The 19104-nt window shown below is 37.8% G+C and overlaps 2 protein-coding genes across 6 annotated transcripts in view; both read left to right on the forward strand.

Moving 5' to 3' along the window:
- The window catches only part of USP45 (ubiquitin specific peptidase 45), a 77487-nt gene extending 58919 nt beyond the window's left edge, over positions 1-18568 (forward strand). For both annotated transcript variants that reach the window (XM_019967317.2, XM_019967318.2), the window contains exons 18-19: positions 1-9342; positions 18488-18568. In XM_019967317.2, coding sequence (XP_019822876.2) covers positions 1-131 — 131 coding nt within the window. In that variant the 3' untranslated portion in view covers positions 132-9342; positions 18488-18568. The remainder of the gene's footprint in view (positions 9343-18487) is intronic.
- Positions 9281-19104, forward strand: part of PNISR (PNN interacting serine and arginine rich protein) — a 26840-nt gene continuing 17016 nt past the window's right edge. For 3 of the 4 annotated variants that reach the window (XM_019967321.2, XM_019967323.2, XM_019967325.2), the window contains exons 1-2: positions 9281-9342; positions 18488-18568. The gene's annotated coding sequence lies outside the window, so the exon portion shown is untranslated. The remainder of the gene's footprint in view (positions 9343-18487; positions 18569-19104) is intronic. The other variant, XM_019967322.2, reaches the window with a different exon arrangement.

Genomic DNA, 19104 nt, shown 5'->3' on the forward strand with positions numbered 1-19104 from the left:
GTTTGAAAGAACCTGATAGTGAATCAGCAAGCCAGTGGGTCCATGTTAGTGACACTTATGTGCAGGTGGTTCCAGAATCAAGAGCGCTTAGTGCACAAGCGTACCTTCTTTTTTATGAAAGAATATTATAACTATTTGTTAATTAGTAGTGATAATGATTATAGAGGTCACTTTTATTTACATGCTGCAGTGTTAACCACAATATGCAATGTGCCTTTGTAGTCTTTTCTGTAGGAATAGCATGTCCCTCAAATGTTCCTGAACATTGTTACCATTTTGGCGAATCCTTTTAAAGTAAATTTACTAAATGCTTTCAGGGACTTCCCCAGTGGTTCAGTGGATAAGACTCAGCTTCCACTGCAGGGTTGGGTCCCTGGGTAAAGGAACTTAAAATTCTGCATACCTTGTGGGATGCAGCCAAAAAGGAAACAAAGTAAAACAAAACTAAATGCTTTCAAACTTATATCCTTAAAATAAACATAAACACATGTTTTTAAAAACTTATTTGTCCTGGGAAAAAATAAGAGAATTCACAATAGTTAACTCCTTTATAATGTGACTTATTGCAGGCATTCAGAAATGATGCTGGCTAAGTCAAATCATTCCTTAGACAGTGTTTCCCAAATGTGAGTTACATACCACTTTACTGTTTTCATGTGTGTGTGTATATTTCTCTTATGCCATTGTTTATTATTCTTAACCTTATTTTTTAGCCTTTTTAAACCATAGTGTTATTTTGATCATATTCCACATTTTATGTGCTAGTTATATTTTTTCTAATAAGTATTAAAATAAATGTATAACTATTAAAGAAAGACTGTTCACTCATGTAGCACTCCACTTAAAATCATCTCAGGGTTATCCAGTGGTGTATTACCTGGCTGTGTGGGAAACATTGCTATAACATGTGCTGTGCTGTGCTTAGTCACTCAGTTGAGTCCAGCTCTTTGTGAACCCCATGAACTGTAGCCTGCCAGGCCCCTCAGTCCATAGGTATTCTCCAGGCAAGAATACTAGAGTGGGTTGCCATGCCCTTCTTCAGAGATCTTCCCAACCCAGGGATCGAACCCAGGTCTCTCGCATTGTAGGTGGATTTCTTTACTGTCTGAGCCACCAGGGAAGCCCAAGAATACCAGAGTGGGTAGCCTAACCCTTATCCAGGGGATCTCCCTGACCCAGGAATTGAACCAGGATCTCCTGCATTGCAAGGGATTCTTTACCAGCTGAGCTATCAGGGAAAGAAGCCCTTTTTGTAACATATACTTACACAATTGGCATAGTGACTTTATCATTTTTTATATGACAACTATATAAAAAAGTAACACTGTAACTTCAGTAATATGGATTTACAAATAACATTGATTAGCTTATTGCTTTGAGGTTTTGAGAACTAGAAAAATACTAAAATATTTTATCAACATACTATTTTCAGCCTATTCATGATGGAGTTGAGAATAATTTACAGGTGATTAACCAAGATCAAAATGTATTTATAGATAAATGTTACATGCAGAATTGGTAAATAGAAGTTGTTAATTCATATGGAACCATAGGATACTTTTGAAATGTAAATTACCAAATCATATTTGTAAATGATAGAGAATTATATTCTTATACTTAACAGGAAAATATAATGCATTTTCTAGTTCTGTAGAGCAATAAATATTATGATTTTGGGGTTTTGAGATCACTTTTTGTCTTTAGTAAGCATCATTAGTAAGTTCAGCTAGGTTTTGTTTTTATTTTAATGGACCGTTAAGTTGGCATTTCTGATTTTCTTTTAAAATAATTAATATCAAAATGATGGTATTTTCCCCTTACTCCTAGAAAACAAATTATTAAGCTGTCAAAACTTGCCATGAAAATGTTACTATTCCTTAGGCTTAAATGTTTAAAAAATGACTACTTTGGTGTTACATTATTAAATCAAAACATAACTGCATGGTTCAAGCATCCTCATCATTAGTGCTCACAAATGATAGTACAGGCAGGTGCTGGATAAGTGCCTGGTCCTAGTTCATTATCCTCTTGTTAAGGAAGTGGCTATAGATAATGTGTGGAAATATTTACCCAAGATTCTGACCCTTCTTAATATTTAAGTGTATATAATATTATCAAGGTTATTAGTGCTGCCTTTTGCTATATGGATGAATGGAATTGTGATGAGTGTTAAAGACAGTAATATATGAAATTCAGAGCTTTAAAAAGTTATTGCATAAACTCTATTTTTTTTTCATAAATTCTATTTTTAAGCTGTCAAAATTTCAGTAGTTGTGATTTCCTTGATTTTTAACAGTGAAATGATGGAAAAATATATCTTTATATGTTAACCTGTAAACTCAGGTTGTATCCTGTAAAAGGTAAACAGTGTTTAAAGGTTTTCTCTTTAACTTTAATCCATTAACATTGAAGAGTTCAGCACCAGAGCAGTGAAATTTTTTGGAAAACTATTAGTTAAATCTCTTTATTCAAGTCAGCCATCTAGGTCATGACAGTTACCAAGATGTAATTGTCACTCGCCCAAATGTAAATGTTAAGTTGCCTCATTTTTCTTCTAGAAAAGATACCATTAAGAGGCATGCAGATTTCATTGGATGTCACCTGCTTCTTATTTCATTGATAGGTAGATGGATAGATGAAAAAGAGAAGGAAAGAAACAGGGAAAGGAAAGAAAAGAAGAAAGAAGGGGAAGACATGAGCATTCTTTTCTGTTTCCTCTTAGCTTACCCATTACACAGTTAAGTAGAGATGGTGAATAATTCCTGAGGACAAGCATCAAGGAAAGTGCCTAGTTCCTATTTTCATTGATAGCATGCTAGGACATGAACTAGGGCTATATTTGTTAATTAGGAAATCTGTTAAACTTTATTCTGAATACCAGTTAAGAGTGACTTTTCATTGAGTGATACATTGTAGCTTCAGAATATTAACTCAGTACTCAAGTACTACAGTAGTTTTTATGCTTAACTTCATGTTTATTCATTAAGTATATATTTTATTTAACATCATCCAGGAGTCAGGCACTGGACTGGCACTATTTTAGCATGTTTTAAAATGAGGCCTGTGTAAATTTTAGACATTATTCTAGAGGTAATGAGATACTTTTATTTTCATTTCCACAGTGTTAAATGAGTTAATTCTGAAATTTTTTTTAATGGCCTGAGGTTTATGAATGCTTTATTTTTCCAGGTCTGCTAGTAATGGAATAAATTTAATTTTGAGATCTAAGAATTGACTAAAAATAGCTTTTGTAATAGAGAAAGTATGTTAAGTTACACATGGACCTACATTTAAATTTTTGCTTTTATTTTGAATATTTTCAAAGCACATTTGCAGGGGTATTAAATTGTGAAGCTAATTTAGTAACAGTAGCTTCCAGATGACCTCAGGAAATAGTACAAATCAGTGAGAATGTTTACAGATCCTCAAAACAACTACCATAGTGTTTGGCCAGATGAATTTAAGAAATAAGACGAGAGTTTAGCTTTATTTAGAAACTGGCTTACAGTGTATATATAACCTCGGTTTTCCATTGTTATTCCATATTTAAAATGATAAATTTTTGACTATATATAAATTATGTGAATATTTTTGACATAACCAAAGTATGTTTATATTTAAGATTTTGTCATGTAATGTTTTTAAAACTGATGTAAAGGCCACTGTTTTGAATGGCCATGGAGAGTGGCGTCAGTTCAAAGAGTAGGTGATACCTGTTTTCTTACTGTAAATATGCCAACAAAGCTATTTTACTATGATATATTTAAGAGCTCTTAGTTCGCATGTGTGACTTTAGTCAATGATTTTATATGGCTTCTGAATAAAATTTCCTGAGGATTAAGCTGTGAAATGTATCAACTTCACCTTATTTTTGAGGTATAAAATAGTATCTTGCCTACTTTTATTAAATTCATCCTCATAATTTGTCTGCATGTTACCTGAAGAAATAAGGCTAAGCCAGATGTGTACAATAAATGTGATTCTTTATTATCTATTGCATTAAGAAAGACTATTTTTAGATATTTAAAATACTCTGTTTCATGTAGAAATGCATCAATTCAAATCTATTTAAAAGATAGATAACTATATTTTTAATTTTGAGTAATAATGATTATATATCATTCCTACTATTTTATCTTTTTCCGCAGTGTTTTTGGAAAATAGCTATGTAACTTATGGAACATTATTTTGATGTTACTATATAAACATGCAAAATAAATATTAAATTCATATTTATGTTTAAAGACTGGTTCTGGAGTCTTTTCAATGCACATTATTGACAGAATATTTTGTGTATCAACACTATATCAGCTTACTTAGCTATATTTAAAATATCCTTCATATTTCAGAAGTTTATTATTTCAAAATAAAATATCTCAGGGGCCTCTTTCATTTTGACTGCAGTATGTAACAAGTGTAAGTCTGCATCCTTTCAAGTGTTTCTCAAACTGTTTGAGTTATTTAGGCAGAATAATTCATTAGGAAATATTTTGTCTACCTTTTTTCATTTAACTGTTTTTAGGACACGAAGCTCTTTGAGATTATATTGAATGTTATAGACCATCCTTCATAAGTATTGAATATCTGTTGTGTGGTAGGCATTGGGGATACAGTACTGACCACAGGAGATAGAAATCTCTTCAAAAAGTGAGGAAATAGACATTCTAAGGAGTGAAAATTAAGGAAAAGAATTTCCAATGTTAAATGATACAGAGAACAATCAAGCAGCGTTACCCACAGAGCCATATGGGAATTGAGTTCCATGGGACGAAGGATGTTCTAGGGATAAAAGATGGATGATATTAGTTCTGATAGTCCCAAAGAGAAGCAATGAGTGTTGGAGGAAGTGGAAGGTTTTAATTCTGGGGCCATTTCTTCACTCCTGCTGATGGCAATAGAGAGGGTAGGAAGGGAAATTTGACGTTTATATTTTATTAGAAAAATATATGCCCCAGATTTTTGAATGTAATTTCTGAGGTTCGTGGACCCCATGAAGCCATTTTAAAACCATTTTTTATATGAGATGTTTAATTAATTAAACATTGGCTATGCCACACGGCTTGTGGGATCTTAGTCCCCAGGGATTGAACCCACATCCTCAGCAGTGAAAGTGTGGAGTCCTCACCATGGCACCACCAGGGAATTCCCTGAAGCCATTTTCATACATTTTTAAAGTTGTACTCAAGCAGAAATATCTAAAACTTCTGCATCCCCATATGTATTAGAATAGACTGGGTTATGCTGTAGTAACAATGACATCACAATAAAAGTTTATTTCTAACTTAATAAATCCAGGTGCACTGAGGGGGGGAAAATAGTTATCATCCAAAGTCCACTTGAGAGTCTGAGAGTCTGGACAATCTGCAGAAGCAACTGTTTGCCAACTGGTGACTATCATCCTCACTCACTGCGTTCTGGCTCTGTCATTTGAACACCAGGCCTCTTCACTGTGGCAGGGGAAGAGAACACCAAAGCTCTTACACCAGCAATTAAATTCTTCACTTTAGATGTGTTTCACACACCCTGGTGACCAGAAAGGAGTAGTCACATAGCCCTGTCTGATCGCAAGGAAGAATGGGAAGAGAAGAGTTAAGTCTCCAGGGCTCTGAAGAAAAGGAGAATGGGATTGTGAGTGCACTAAAAGTCTCTCAGAATCTGCCCTCTGGTCACCAAATACTCAGCTCTTTCTGCATGTGGAGCACAGTGACTGTCTTTTCAAGAGATAAGCCCCAGAGTACCATCTACCTTTCCAAAACCAGGCTCTTTGGAAGTGCTATGTCAGGTCTGAACGCTGCTCCCACTGGTCAGGCTGGAGACCCAGGAAACGAGTATATTCTGTTTTCCACACACTTACTGTACAGTGGTGAAACCAGTGGAACTAGTACCACAATAAACATCCTCGTTCAGAAAGGGGAAGAAGAATGGAGACATTGTCATTACCCTGGGTATGGGAAATGTTCATTATCAGCCCTTTCCTCTATTCTCTTAAGAATTCCCTTCTCCATTGTTCTCTGTGACTCAGACGTCACCGTTTGGCTACATTTGAATGGCTGTTGAGGAGTATGACATCCTTGGAAGTTGCACGGCTTTTTTTCCAGTCTTTTCCTAGATAATTGGGAGCTGAAGTTTTAAAGTTTGGAATAGTCACAAGTTCTGTTAGCTAAGGTTTTTGGTTTCTTTTTTCACTACAACTCTTAAAAGCTTAGTAAACCTCTTTGTTCCTGGTCAGATTTATATGCCAATACCACTTTTTTTTTTTTTTTTTTTTTGAGACAAGTAGTTCTTGGGTTGGGTGTATTTCTTTGATTTCCTACCTCCATACATCTCTCCTGACATTATGGCAGGTACCTTCTGTCTATAAGCTTTGATGGAAGAGCCATCCTCTTAACCACATTTTCATCCTTAGGTATTTTTTTTCCCAAGTGAGAAAAAAAAATTAGATTACCCTAATTAACCCATTGAAAATTTCTAAAATAACTATGATGTTTACACCCTCAGGTATGATCTTTGCTGCAAGGCTGAGTTTTAATGATCCTTTGTCATTTAACAGGCTTACTAAAGTTTATCTCCTGCTTGGAGTTGAAAATCATAAACATATAAGGCTCAAATTCTGGTTGCCTCTGTTCCCTCATTTCAGCTTTAGAAATTAAGCATTGCTCTCTGAGCTCCACTCGTTTTTAATAATAGCTTGCCAAATGCATCCAGTAGTACCCAACATACACTTATTTTTCAACTTCTTCTGTTCAGTTCACCCTGCTCAAATTTCAGTAAGTATATTTTCTGCCTCCCAGGTTACTGTGTGTGATAGTTACATTAAATGTTTTACCATTGCATAAAAATCCCATGTTTCTAGTCTCCAATATTAGTTTCCTATGTATACCAAATAACCTGTAAGCTGATGTCCCATATTTTCAATATGCCTGTTGTCTTCTTCAGATCATAAAATGACAGGGAAATCCTCGATGAAACTGGTGAGGGAAATGTAAAACTCATTTCCTGGTCTGGCAAACTGTTTGCATAGGGTGCCTCATTAAACTGGCAGAAGGCCATGAGGTATTTAATAATTCTCTCATTGGACAAATGGAGAACTTTCTATATGCTAAGCAGTATGTTGGCCAATTGGAGAACAGAATTCAAAGGAAACAACAAAAACCTACCAGAAAATTGTTTTAGCGTTACGGAAAACAAGCAAACAAATATAATTACAGAAAGTAGGAACTTAAGAAAGTTTCTCTAGGGCAATCAGGTTTCACATGGAAGATAGGATGTTTCTCTGATTAGAATGTTTCTCAGAGAAATAAACCTGAAAATCAGGGCCTAGGCAAAAAACTTGGAAAATGATCAGAGAGCAAAATCAGAGACAACCACTGATAATATGTGGTACATATGCTTCTAGTTTTTATTTCATAAAGTGGTTTTAAAAATCACACTAAGGGGACCTCCCTGTGGTACAGTGGATAAGAATTTGCCTGCCAGCACAGGGGACATGGGTTGGATCCTTGGTCCAAGAAGATTCCACATGCCTGTGGAACAACAAAGTCTGTGCACTGCTATTAGTGAACCTTCAGTGCGGCAACTCCTGAAGCCCACGACCTAAAGCCTGTGCTCCTCTCAAGAAGAGAAGCCACTGCAATAGCTGTTCACCACAATGAAGATCCAGCACAGCCAAAAATAATATTTTTTAGAATAAAATATTTTTTTAAATAAAATATTTTTTAAAATTCTCTTAAAAAATCACACCAGGGAAGCTTCAGGGCAGTCCAGTGATTAGGATTCTGTGCTTTCCCGGCCCAGGGCTGGAGTTCAAGCCCTGGTGAGGGAACTAAGATCCCACAGGACACAACCAAAACAACATAATCACACTAAACTGTTGTGTAGTCTTTTTGTGTGTGTGAAATTAGGGCAAGGATCAAAGGAACCACATTTTCCTTTTGCCTCCAGTAATATTATGTACTCACTTCATGGTGTTGGTAGGTGTACTTAGTGAATGTTTCTCCCAGGATGAAGTTGTATTTTGTGGCTGGTTTTGATTTGAGGACCAAGCAGATCTTTACTTATTGAGGACTTTGTTCTAACACTGATTCAGGAACATCTGGGTGTCAAGTATTTTCACAAGAAGGCTGAATTTCATGCAAACGATATCTATTCACCTGTCTGATCTTTATCATTTTTTTTTATCCTTCTAGGTATATTCTTAACATTTATTTTACTGTTAGTTGCTATTTCTTTTGCACAATTCCCAGTGAAACAATTTAGATACTTGGTGCACTCTGTTCAGTCATACAAAAGTTTACTCTCTAGAAAGACACTTTCCAACATTTAGTTGAGAAATACTGTATCTTATCTTCAGAACATTTTTGTTTTCTTTGTAGTTCCTAGTCTAGAAATGGGTACTTTTGATACCTGAACGTAATTCCTATTAAAAACATCATGGAATCAAAGTATTCCATTTGAAGAATCGCATTGCATAAGTCCTTTCGGGAGGCCATCTTGTGGTTGAAATAAAGGAGCAGCGGGACGGAAACTGGACTTCGAGGCCGCTTTTCCCTAAAGGTCGCGGAGAAGGAACGAAACATCGGGACTAGCCGAGTGAGGAAGAGCTAAGCAAGTGTCCCCCGGAAGGGGGCGCGATGTTTTCGAGGTTAACAAAGCTGCGGGGTCAGCTAAGGTCTCCGCTCTCTCTCCATCCAGACCAGTCATTTCACCAACGTCCGGTCTCCCTGGAGGCGGAGCCCTTGGAGGCGCTCGGTGAGACACAAGCTGGGAGTATTGTGGAAGTTCGGGCTAGACTCTGGTGGCCCTAAAATACGGCTCAGGGTGCACCGAGCAACCCGCCAGTTGGTTCATTTGACCCTGGGGCCCCTCCGTAGTCTGAAAAGTAGTGCCGCGAACTCAACCTTTATGGAACCCAACACACATCCCCTTGAAATAGGATCACGCTGCTAAAGTAAAAATTTTGAGCGCACTCTGTCCAGGATACTTAAAGTCTTGGTTTTCTGTTCACTGTGAAGATAAAAATGGGTCAGGCATGGCGCTGGATACTTCAAACGGTAAAGTACAAGAACGTCCAGATATTTGCATTGTGTTCTTTACAAAGTCGAGGTGGTTTTGCCCATAACAAAAATGGCGTCGCAACTTGTTAACCTGGTACAGTCATGTGCCCAAAGACCTGGATGGGGGACAGTATGGCTTCAGGTGACTAACGGATGTTATTATTATTCACTTCCGGGTGAGACTAATCGGGCGCCATCTTGTCTTGTTCGTGGAGAAGTAGAAGCATCGAAAGGGTTGGAGAGGTATTACAGGAACGGTGGCGACAGCGGTGTTCCGGAAACAGAGTGGGTAAGTGGTGCTGAACGATTAGGCGTGGGGACTTGCCAGGCCATTACAGCTTTCTTGGTTTCTGTGGCGAAGGTAGCATAACTTAAACACGTAGCCTGCGTACGCTGCTTGGCGCGACCGCTGGAACCTCTTCTCCCTTAAAGCGGTGGCGTCCGCCTGACTTGATGAATCACGGCGATGCTCCCGGTGAAAAGGAAATGTTCTTAAGTTGAAAGAGAGTGCTCACGAGCTCCCCTTCTAACTACGAGAGTTCCCTCTCCGATGAGAAGGGAGTGATTGTTGGGCTCCCGACCGGCCGTTAAGCACTGCGCGTGCGCAATGGGAACCCTCTTATGGGGAGGGGGTGCAGAGCGGAGGAGGCGGGGGCTAGGCCCTGGACCTTCTCTGTCTCGTAGCTGAGACTACGCAGGCGCAGCCAAGGGCAACTGTGTTCTTTTAAGAACAGTTAGGGCACAGAGTCGGACACGACTGAAGCGACTTAGCAGCAGCAGCAGGTTCCTTATAGTTTGTATTATCCTTGTATTTTTAAAGTCATAGAGACTATGTGTTAAACTTCGGGCAAGAAAGGTAGCATCCAACATTTCAGTTTCATTATCCTGTAGAGGATACTATTGTCGTCTGAACCTCGCGGGTCCTCTACAGATTCTGATTGTTGGTGGTTAATTTATAGAACAGCAAAATAAACTTGGAGTTTCTGGTTGGGGTGCAGCAAGGCAAAGGCAACAAAAACGGTTTTGCAAGGTGTTGTGGGCTGTGGGTAAAGTAAATCTGTTCTTTTAAGGTGTTCTTGAGACTTTAGAACAGTTTTTGATTTACAGAAAAATTGAGCAGGTAGTACAGTTACCGTATAAACTACTCCCTCTCCCCAACCCCGCACACACAGTTTCTCCTGTTAACTTTAGTGTGGTACGTTTGTTACATTGAATGGACCAATATTGGTACATTATTACATAAAGTCCCTAGTTTATTCACATTGCCTAAGTTTAAACCTAATATCCTTTTTCCAGCTCAGGATTCTATTTAGAATATCATATAAATTTAATGGTTATATGTCCTTAGTTTTCTTTGGTTGTGACAGTTTTTTAGGCCTGCTTTGTTTTCTCTGGCTTTTACAGGCTGAAAATTCATACAGTGATGTCCTAACTTCAGTGCCTCAAAATATGACTATATTTGGAGATAGGATCTTTAAAGAAGTAAAATGAGGTCATTAACATGGGCCCTACATGTTATAATGAAACTTCCCTCTGTGTACTGCTCTTTTGGAAAAAGAAAAACTTAGCCTCCAGAACAATGAGAAAATAAATTTCTGTTGTTTGAATTATCCAGTCTTTGGTACTTTGTTATGGCAGCCCTAGCAAAGTAACACAGTGATCTTGACAATTTCTAGGGGTACTGGCCAGATATTTTGTAGGGTGACCTGCTATTGGAATTTGTTGTTTTTCTCACGATAAGACTGGTATTAGGGTTTTTTGAGGAGGAAGATCACAGAGGTTCAGTGCCTTTTTCATCACATTGCATCTAGGCTACATACTATGAACATGACTTACCATGTTGATATTGACCTTGATCACCTGCTTGAGGTAGTGTTTGTCAAATTGCTCTGGAGTATACTCTCCCCTGTCCACTTTCTCCTTTCCATACTGTACTCTTTGGGAGTCCCTTTGCACAGTCCATACTTAAGGAGAAGAGAGTTAAGTTCTCCCTCCTTTATGATCTACATAATTTATTTGGAATGCCTCTGCATAGAAGATTTGTCTCTTCCCCTCCAATTTATTTTAATCATTTATTTATGTCAGGATTCATAAATTTTTATGTCATATTTGTGTTGTAATCCAGTACTACTTTATTTTATTCCCCAAATTATTCCACCTTTGGACATGGGTAGCTCTTTGAGTTGTCTACTCTGCACCTTTGACATCCTCCCATCTTCCCCACCCCTTTTTGAGCAATCATCATACTTCCTGGCACTGCAAGATGCTCCAGACTCATTTTGTATATTTCTTGCCCCAGTTCTAAGAATCAGCTATTGCTTTACCAATCCCTGATTACTTTCCTTAATTGGAGAATAGTAGTAGAACAAAGGTAAGTGTTTTTGTTGCTACTGGGGGTTGTTTCCTTTAGATTTTCTACAATTTTTTTCTTCCAAATTTATTTTTCAATGATCACTTGTTTTTGTTGTCTATAATCAAGGGATTCAATTCTCCAGTATTTAAGTAGCAAAAAAAGTTTACGACATTTCAAATGATTACAAGGTTAACTTTGTTAGTGCCATTTCTAAATAATCTGACTTGATCTAAATATATTCTTTTTGACTTTGAGGTCAGTTACCATGAGTGTAAGACTGAAATGGCAGGGGATAAGAAGGTTGTTGCATTTTGTGGTTTGTGTTTGATATGAGGAACTTCATTATACACACCAAAGGATGGGTATATTTCTATATTTCTTTGATTTTCCAATTGGTGCATTAAGGGCTTTAAAACAAACACTACATTTTCATTCTCATTCATCTGTAATACAGTCTATAAGATGATTTTTGCAAATATTAATGATTGTCATTTAAACGAGTAATTTTAAGAACCTCATAGCAATGATTGTTCTAATATAGAGTCATCTAAGAAATAAATAAGATAATTTATGGTCATTTCTGGTTGCGTTAGTTTCATAGAGATACTGTACCAAATTGCCGCAGACTGACTTTAAAGCAACAGAAATTTGTTTTTACAGTTCTCCAGCCTACAAGTGTGTGACTGAAATTAAAGGTTTTGACAGGGTCATGCATGTGTGTTCAAGAGTCCTCCCTACCAGTCTCCTCCTTTTCTTTCTTCTCTTTCTCTCTGCTCTAGGGGAGGATGTTTTCTTGCCTCTTCCAAGTCTATTGGTTCCCAGCAGTCTTTGGCTTTCCTTGGCTGTAGACAATTTACTCCAGTCTCTGCTGCTGTGATCACATGACATTTTCCCAATGTCTGTCTCTCTTTTTTCTTAAGACGCCAGTCATACTGGCTTAGGACCCACTTTAATCCAGTATGACATCATTTTAATATGTTTGCCAAGACCCTATTTCCAAATAAGGCCATGTTCACAGTGAATGGAAGTGGGGGTAGGACTTCAACGTATCTTCTCAGTTCAGTTCAGTCGCTCAGTTGTGTCTGACTCTTTGCGACCCCATGAATCGCAGCATGCCAGGCCTCCCTGTCCATCACCAACTCTTGGAGTTTACCCAGACTCATGTCCATCGAGTCAGTGATGCCATCCAGCCATCTCATCCTCTGTCGTCCCCTTCTCCTCCTGCCCCCAATCCCTCCCAGCATCAGAATCTTTTCCAATGAGTCAACTCTTCGCATGAGGTAGCCAAAGTATTGGACCTTCAGCTTCAGCATCAGTCCTTCCAATGAACACCCAGGACTGATCTCCTTTAGGATGGACTGGTTGGATCTCCTTGCAGTCCAAGGGACTCTCAAGAGTCTTCTCCAACACCACAGTTCCCAAGCATCAATTCTTCGGTGCTCAGCTTTCTTTTAGTCCAACTCTCATATCCATACATGACTACTAGAAAAACCATAGCCTTGACTAGACGGACCTTTGTTGGCAAAGTACTGTCTCTGCTTTTGAATATGCCATCTAGGTTGGTCATAACTTTCCTTCCAAGGAATAATATATCTTCTAGCAGAACACAATTCAGTCCATAACACTGGGCATATCCATAAACTAGATTTTTGTAGCTGTGTGTGATAATGTGCATGATCTGATGCAAACCATGGTTGTTGATCTTTCTGGTCTTTCCAAATCCCAGTTGTTTCCAAGGAAATAGCAGTTAATTTAATCCTGTGAAGGGAAAGTCTTACAGCCCAGCTCATCAATGATCACATTTCTCTAAACTTGAGAAATTGAGCTTATGGATCTTTAAAATTAAAGCTAAGCGAAGAATGAATAGATTGAAATTGATTTTTGATGTTACAAAGTCAGAGACGTAGTACTAGAATGTCATCCTCATCAATGAATATTAATATATTTACTTGATAATAAATATCAGTGACTGAGTAAAATATTTTACCAGTAAATATGGGCAAAGCACTTTGGAGAATTCAGAATAATTATAAGATATTTCCTATGCCCTCAAGATTCTTGAGTCAAGGCAAAACACATAAAAATTTTGATGCTCAGCTTCTTGGTTCTTTGTATCTTAAAAAATCTATAGTAGCTTTGTTTTTTAAGATGCATCCTCATAATTAAATAATTCAAAGAATACAGAAAGAAAATAAAAAAATTAACTGATACCTCTTTTCCCTCTCCAGAGCTTACCAGTTTTAAGAACTTTTTGGTAATTTAGGAATTTTCTATACTAAATTGCATCCTTAAAAAAAAAAAAAAAACTTTGAGTGGCATCATTATTGATCCTGTATCATAATTTTTTCCTCTATACAATTCATAATACAATTTGTACATCAGTGTATGTCAGCATATAAAAATCTGCCTTATTCATTTTAATGGCTAAATAGCAGTCCACTGTATGGTTCACTCTTAACTCACCTATTGCCTTTTGAGTGTTACTGAAAGCAGATGTTCACTGTTACAGACACGCTACAGGTTTTTGAGTTAGATGGTGAGTGTACTCATCCATGGTTCTAAGTCCCTGAAGTGGGATTGCTGGCTCAAAGGGATGAGCATTTAAAATTGTGATAAAATACTCTACTGTTAACTTGCCTTCCAAAAAGACTGAAACTTTGGTGTTCTACCAGCATGCTTGTTCAACATTCATTTTCTGTAGCCAAGTAAAGTTTCTCAACTGCAGGTTTAACTGAAGCATTTTATTATTGTTGTTCAGTCACTCAGTCATGTCCGACTCTTTGTGACCCCATGGACTGCAGCATTCTAGGCTTTCCTGTCCTTCACCATCTCTTGGAGCTTGCTCAAACTCATGTCCATTGAGTTGGTGATACTTTCTAACCATCTCGTCTTCTGTCATCTCCTTCTCCTGCCTTCGATCTTTCCCATCATCAAGGTCTTTTCTAATGAGTCAGTTCTTCACATCAGGTGGCCAAAGTATTGGAGCTTTAGCATCAGTCATTCCAATGACTATTCAGGATTGATTTCCTTTAGGACTGACTGGTTTGATCTCCTTGCAGTCCAAGGGACCCTCAAGAGTCTTCTCCAAAAACACCACAGTTCAGAAACATCAATTCTTCAGCACTCAGCTTTCGTTATATATAGTCTAACTCTCATGTCCGTGCATGACTACTGGAAAAACCATAGCTTTGGCTATACGGACCTTTGCTGGCAAAGTAATGTCTCTGCTTTTTAATACGCTGTCTAGGTTTGTCATAGCTTTCCTTCCAAGGAGCAAGTGTCTTTCAATTTCATGGCTACACTCACCATCTCCAGTGATTTTGGAACAAAAGAAAATAAGGTCTCTCACTGTTTCCATTTTTTCCTCATGTATTTTCAATGAAGTGATGGGACCAGAGGCCATGATCTTCGTTTTTTGAACGTTGAGTTTTAAGCCAGCTTTTTCTCTACTATTTCAATTTCATCAGGAGGCTCTTTAGTTCCTCTTCACTTTCTGCCATAATGGTGGTAACATCTACATATCTGAGTTTATTGACATGGGATTTAGCATGATGTACTCTGCACATAAGTTAAATAAACAGGGTGACAAGATACAGCCTTGATGTACTCCTTTCCCAAATTGGAACCAGTCCGTTGTTCCTTGTCCAATTCTAACTTGTTTCTTGATCTGTGTACAGAATTCTCAGGAGGCAGGTAAGGTGGTCTGGTATTCCCATCTCTTTAAGAATTTTTCCACAGTTTGTTGTGATCCATACAATCAAAGGCTTTAGTGTAGTCAGTGAAGCAGAAGTAGATGTTTTTGTACTGCTCTTGTCACAATTTCACATTGTTTCCATATTTTTCTCAGCCTAAGTGTATCAAACACTGTATTTGAATAATAGCTTTTACAAAAACTTGGGAGGGAACAAAGCTTTGGAAAGTATAGTAAAAATAGAAATGATTGGTTTTAACGAACAGAAATGGTACAAGTAATACAAATCACTTTTGAAAATATGCACATAAAATCTGTTTATAGGAAAACTTGAAAAATTTTGCTTTGTTTTGTTTTAATAGAAGCTTCAGCTTATGATATTGTGAGAAATGGGAGCAAAAAGTCCCCCCCCCCCAAAGATAAAATGAAATCTGGGTAACTCTTAGATTGCTTTAAGGTAAGAAAATGGAATTGAGGAGAAATGGATTGGCTTGATCACCCCTCCCTGTCCCCAGTTGTAAACTTGAGTGCTATCAGAAACATCATGAGAAAGTCTTGGTGGTGATATTAACTACTACTAATTGAAGCTTTTTGTGCCCAGTTTTTATATATTTCCCACTTAATCTTCACAATAACTCTATGAGGTAGACATTTATTATGTCTACCATTTTAGAGTTGAGAAAACCAAGGATTAGAGAATAGTTAATTTCCCCATATTCACACAGCTCGTGAGTGGTGTAGATAGGCATCATCAGCTTGTGTTCTGAAGTCTAGGTGACAAGTGATAATCAGAAAACTTAAAAAGCGGAATTGAAAAAATTGGCCGTGACAACCATTAAACATGTGTAAGTAAAAGAAACTTTTTAGAGCGGTTTCCAGAAAAGTAAACGTGTGTATTGGCAATGATGATAGTCAACATGCATCATTGATATGTTAAAGTGATTTTATTATTTGCACATCTATTTGCAACCCCAGCAGACACTGCTGCTGCTGCTACTAAGTTGCTTCAGTCGTGTCTGACTCTGTGCGACCCCATAGACGGTAGCCCACCAGGCTCCCCCGTCCCTGGGATTCTCCAGGCAAGGACACTGGAGTGGGTTGCCATTTCCTTCTCCAATGCATGAAAGTGAGACGTGAAAGTGAAGTCTCTCAGTCGTGTCCGACTCTTAGCGACCCCATGGACTGCAGCCCACCAGGCTCCTCCATCCATGGGATTTTCCAGGCAGCAGTACTGAAGTGGGGTGCCAATGCCTTCTCCGCAGCAGGCACTATATAGAGCTTATTATAGTCCCTGCAATGTATGAGTTTACAACCTACCACCGAAAAATCTATGCATTAACTCTGATGTGCTGTTAGAGCTTTGTAAAACATAGCAAGCTGTGCTTAAACACCAGCCTTTTGGTTCTCATGTATGTTAAGTCAACAATTTTCTTATCATTAAGAGGGTAAACAATAAAAGTAAACACAGGGAAAGAAGAAGCTATAGACTTATTTATTCATTTGTTGTTTAGTGACTGCAGGGTAATAGGCTTTAGGACAGCAAGAAGATGACTGGAACCTTTGGAAGGTCTATCAGCTTTAAAAAGGTATTAATGTAATGGGAAGAAGATGAAACTATTTGAAGGACAAATTGTTCTCACCTTGCTGATGTAATTTTTAAACTTAGAATTCCATGGAAGACTGAATTTATTACCTTATTTGTATCATTAAGTTCATATCAGATAGACGAGATCTTTTAAAATGTTCCTTTTTTTTTCTTGGCATATATGACAGTTGCAGCTTTCATTACAATCCCAAAGGATGACAATGCCAAAATGTTCAAACTGCCATACAGCTGCACTCATTTCACATGCTAGCAAGGTACTGCTCGTAATCTTTTAAGCTAGGCTTCAGCAATATGTGAACAGAACTTCCAGATGTACAAGCTGAATTTAGAAGAGGCAGAGGAAACAGAGATCAAATTGCCAACATCCATTGGATTGTAGAAAAAGCAAGAGAATTCCAGAAAAATACCTACTTCTGCTTCATTGACTACACTAAAGCCTTCTACTGTGTGGATCACAACAAACTGGAAAATTCTTCAAGAGATAGGAATATCAGACCACCTGACCTGTTTCCTGAGAAACCTGGAGGCAAGTCAGGAAGCAACAGTTAGAACCGGACAAGGAACAACAGACTCGTTCCAAATTGGGAAAGGAGTACGTCAAGGCTGTATCTTGGCATCCTGCTTATTTAACTTGTATGCAAAATGCATCATGTGAAATGCTGGGCTGGGTGAAGCACAAGCTGGAATCAGGATTGCCAGGAGAAATAACAACCTCAGATATGCAGATGAAGCCACCTTATGGCAGAAAATGGAGAGGAACTAAAGAGCCTCTTGATGAAAGTGAAATAGTAGAGAGAAAAAACTGGCTTAAAACTCAACATTCAGAAAACGAAGAGCATGGCCTCCAGTCCCATCACTTCATGGAAAATAGATGGGAAAAAATTTGAAACTGTGACAGATTTTGCTTTCTTGGGCTCCAGAATCACTGCAGACAATGACTGTAGCCAAGCAATTGAAAGATGCTTGCTCCTTGGAAGGAAAGCTATGGCAAACTTAGTGTGTTAAAAAGCACTTTGCGGACAAAAGGCCATATAGTCAAAGCTGTGGTTTTTCCAGTAGTCATGTATGGATGTGAGAGTTGGGCCATAAAGAAGGCTGAGTGCCAAAGAATTGATGCTTTCGAGTTGTGACACTGGAGAAGACTCTTAAGAGTCCCTTGGACAGCAAGGAGATCAAACCAGTCAATCCTAAAGGAAATCAACCCTGAATAGTCATTGGAAGGACTGATGCTGAGGCTGAAGCGCCAATCCTTGGGCCACCTGATGGAAAGAGCCGACTGGTTGGAAAAGACTCTGATGCTGGGAAAGATTGAGGGCAAAGAGGAGAAGGGGGCGACAGAGAATGAGATAATTGGATAGCATCATTGACTCAATATATGTGAGTTTGAGCAAAGTGTGGAAAATAGTGAAGCACAGGGAAGCCTAGCCTACTGCAGCCCATGGGGTGGAAAAGAGCCAGACACCACTTAGTGACTGAACAACAATGAATGACAGTTCCTAAATTGCTTGACATGTTTTATATTGTTAGTGAGTTGTTCAAGTAAATAAAGAAATTTTGAAAGAAAAATGTTTTAAAAGCTTTGCTTTCTCATTTTTGATGTACTGGTTTCCTTTAAATTTACAATGGTAAATCTTTTCTCATAAAATTAATGGAAGAAAAAGTTTCAGATTAATTTAGAGATGATCACACTTTTGTGTTGCATCTCTAGAATTGATTTTTATTAATTCTAATAGCTCTTTATTATTTAAGTGCAAACATTCACTTTTTTTTTTTTTTTTTTCCAGGACATAAGTAATCTTGCTGCTATGCTTCCAAGTTGTAGTTCTGAATCATCCTAAATTTTAAACAGAAGGTGAACCTCTGAGGTTAGTCCAAATAGCAGTTGGTGTTTCTTCTGGCTGTTCCTCTATTTATTTGTTTCCTTTTAGCTAAAGTTATTTAAAGTTTTCAAGAGTGCTAATGAGTCATTAGCTTTTAAAGAACTTTAAAGGTATAGTTGGAAAAGAGGAAATTGGAAGAAAGATCAGAAAAAGAAATTTGGAATTGATACCTGGTCCAGTTATTGGCCTCAAGTGCAGTACTATTTAGTGCCTGTTTTGCCTTATTCTAATAACACCATTATAATATAACATGTAATACAATTAGAAGACAAGTAAGTGCACTTGACTCATGAGTAAATAAGGTATAACAAAGGAATGCATCTTCCCTAATTCAGTGTTCAACTGAGAGGTCAGGATCTGCCACTGATAGAAGGATTTAACATTCTGAGAATGCAGCAAAGACTAGTTGCAAGTTCTAAAAGCCTGGATTGTAATAGCCCATTGTTGTATTTAAGTTGGTGTCTATTGCTTCCATAGTATCTGGCTTTCATACTTTTTGTGATCCTGCAATACTAAGAAAT

Source organism: Bos indicus, chromosome 9, assembly GCF_029378745.1.
Source record: "Bos indicus isolate NIAB-ARS_2022 breed Sahiwal x Tharparkar chromosome 9, NIAB-ARS_B.indTharparkar_mat_pri_1.0, whole genome shotgun sequence".
In the NCBI taxonomy this organism is placed as follows: domain Eukaryota; kingdom Metazoa; phylum Chordata; class Mammalia; order Artiodactyla; family Bovidae; genus Bos; species Bos indicus.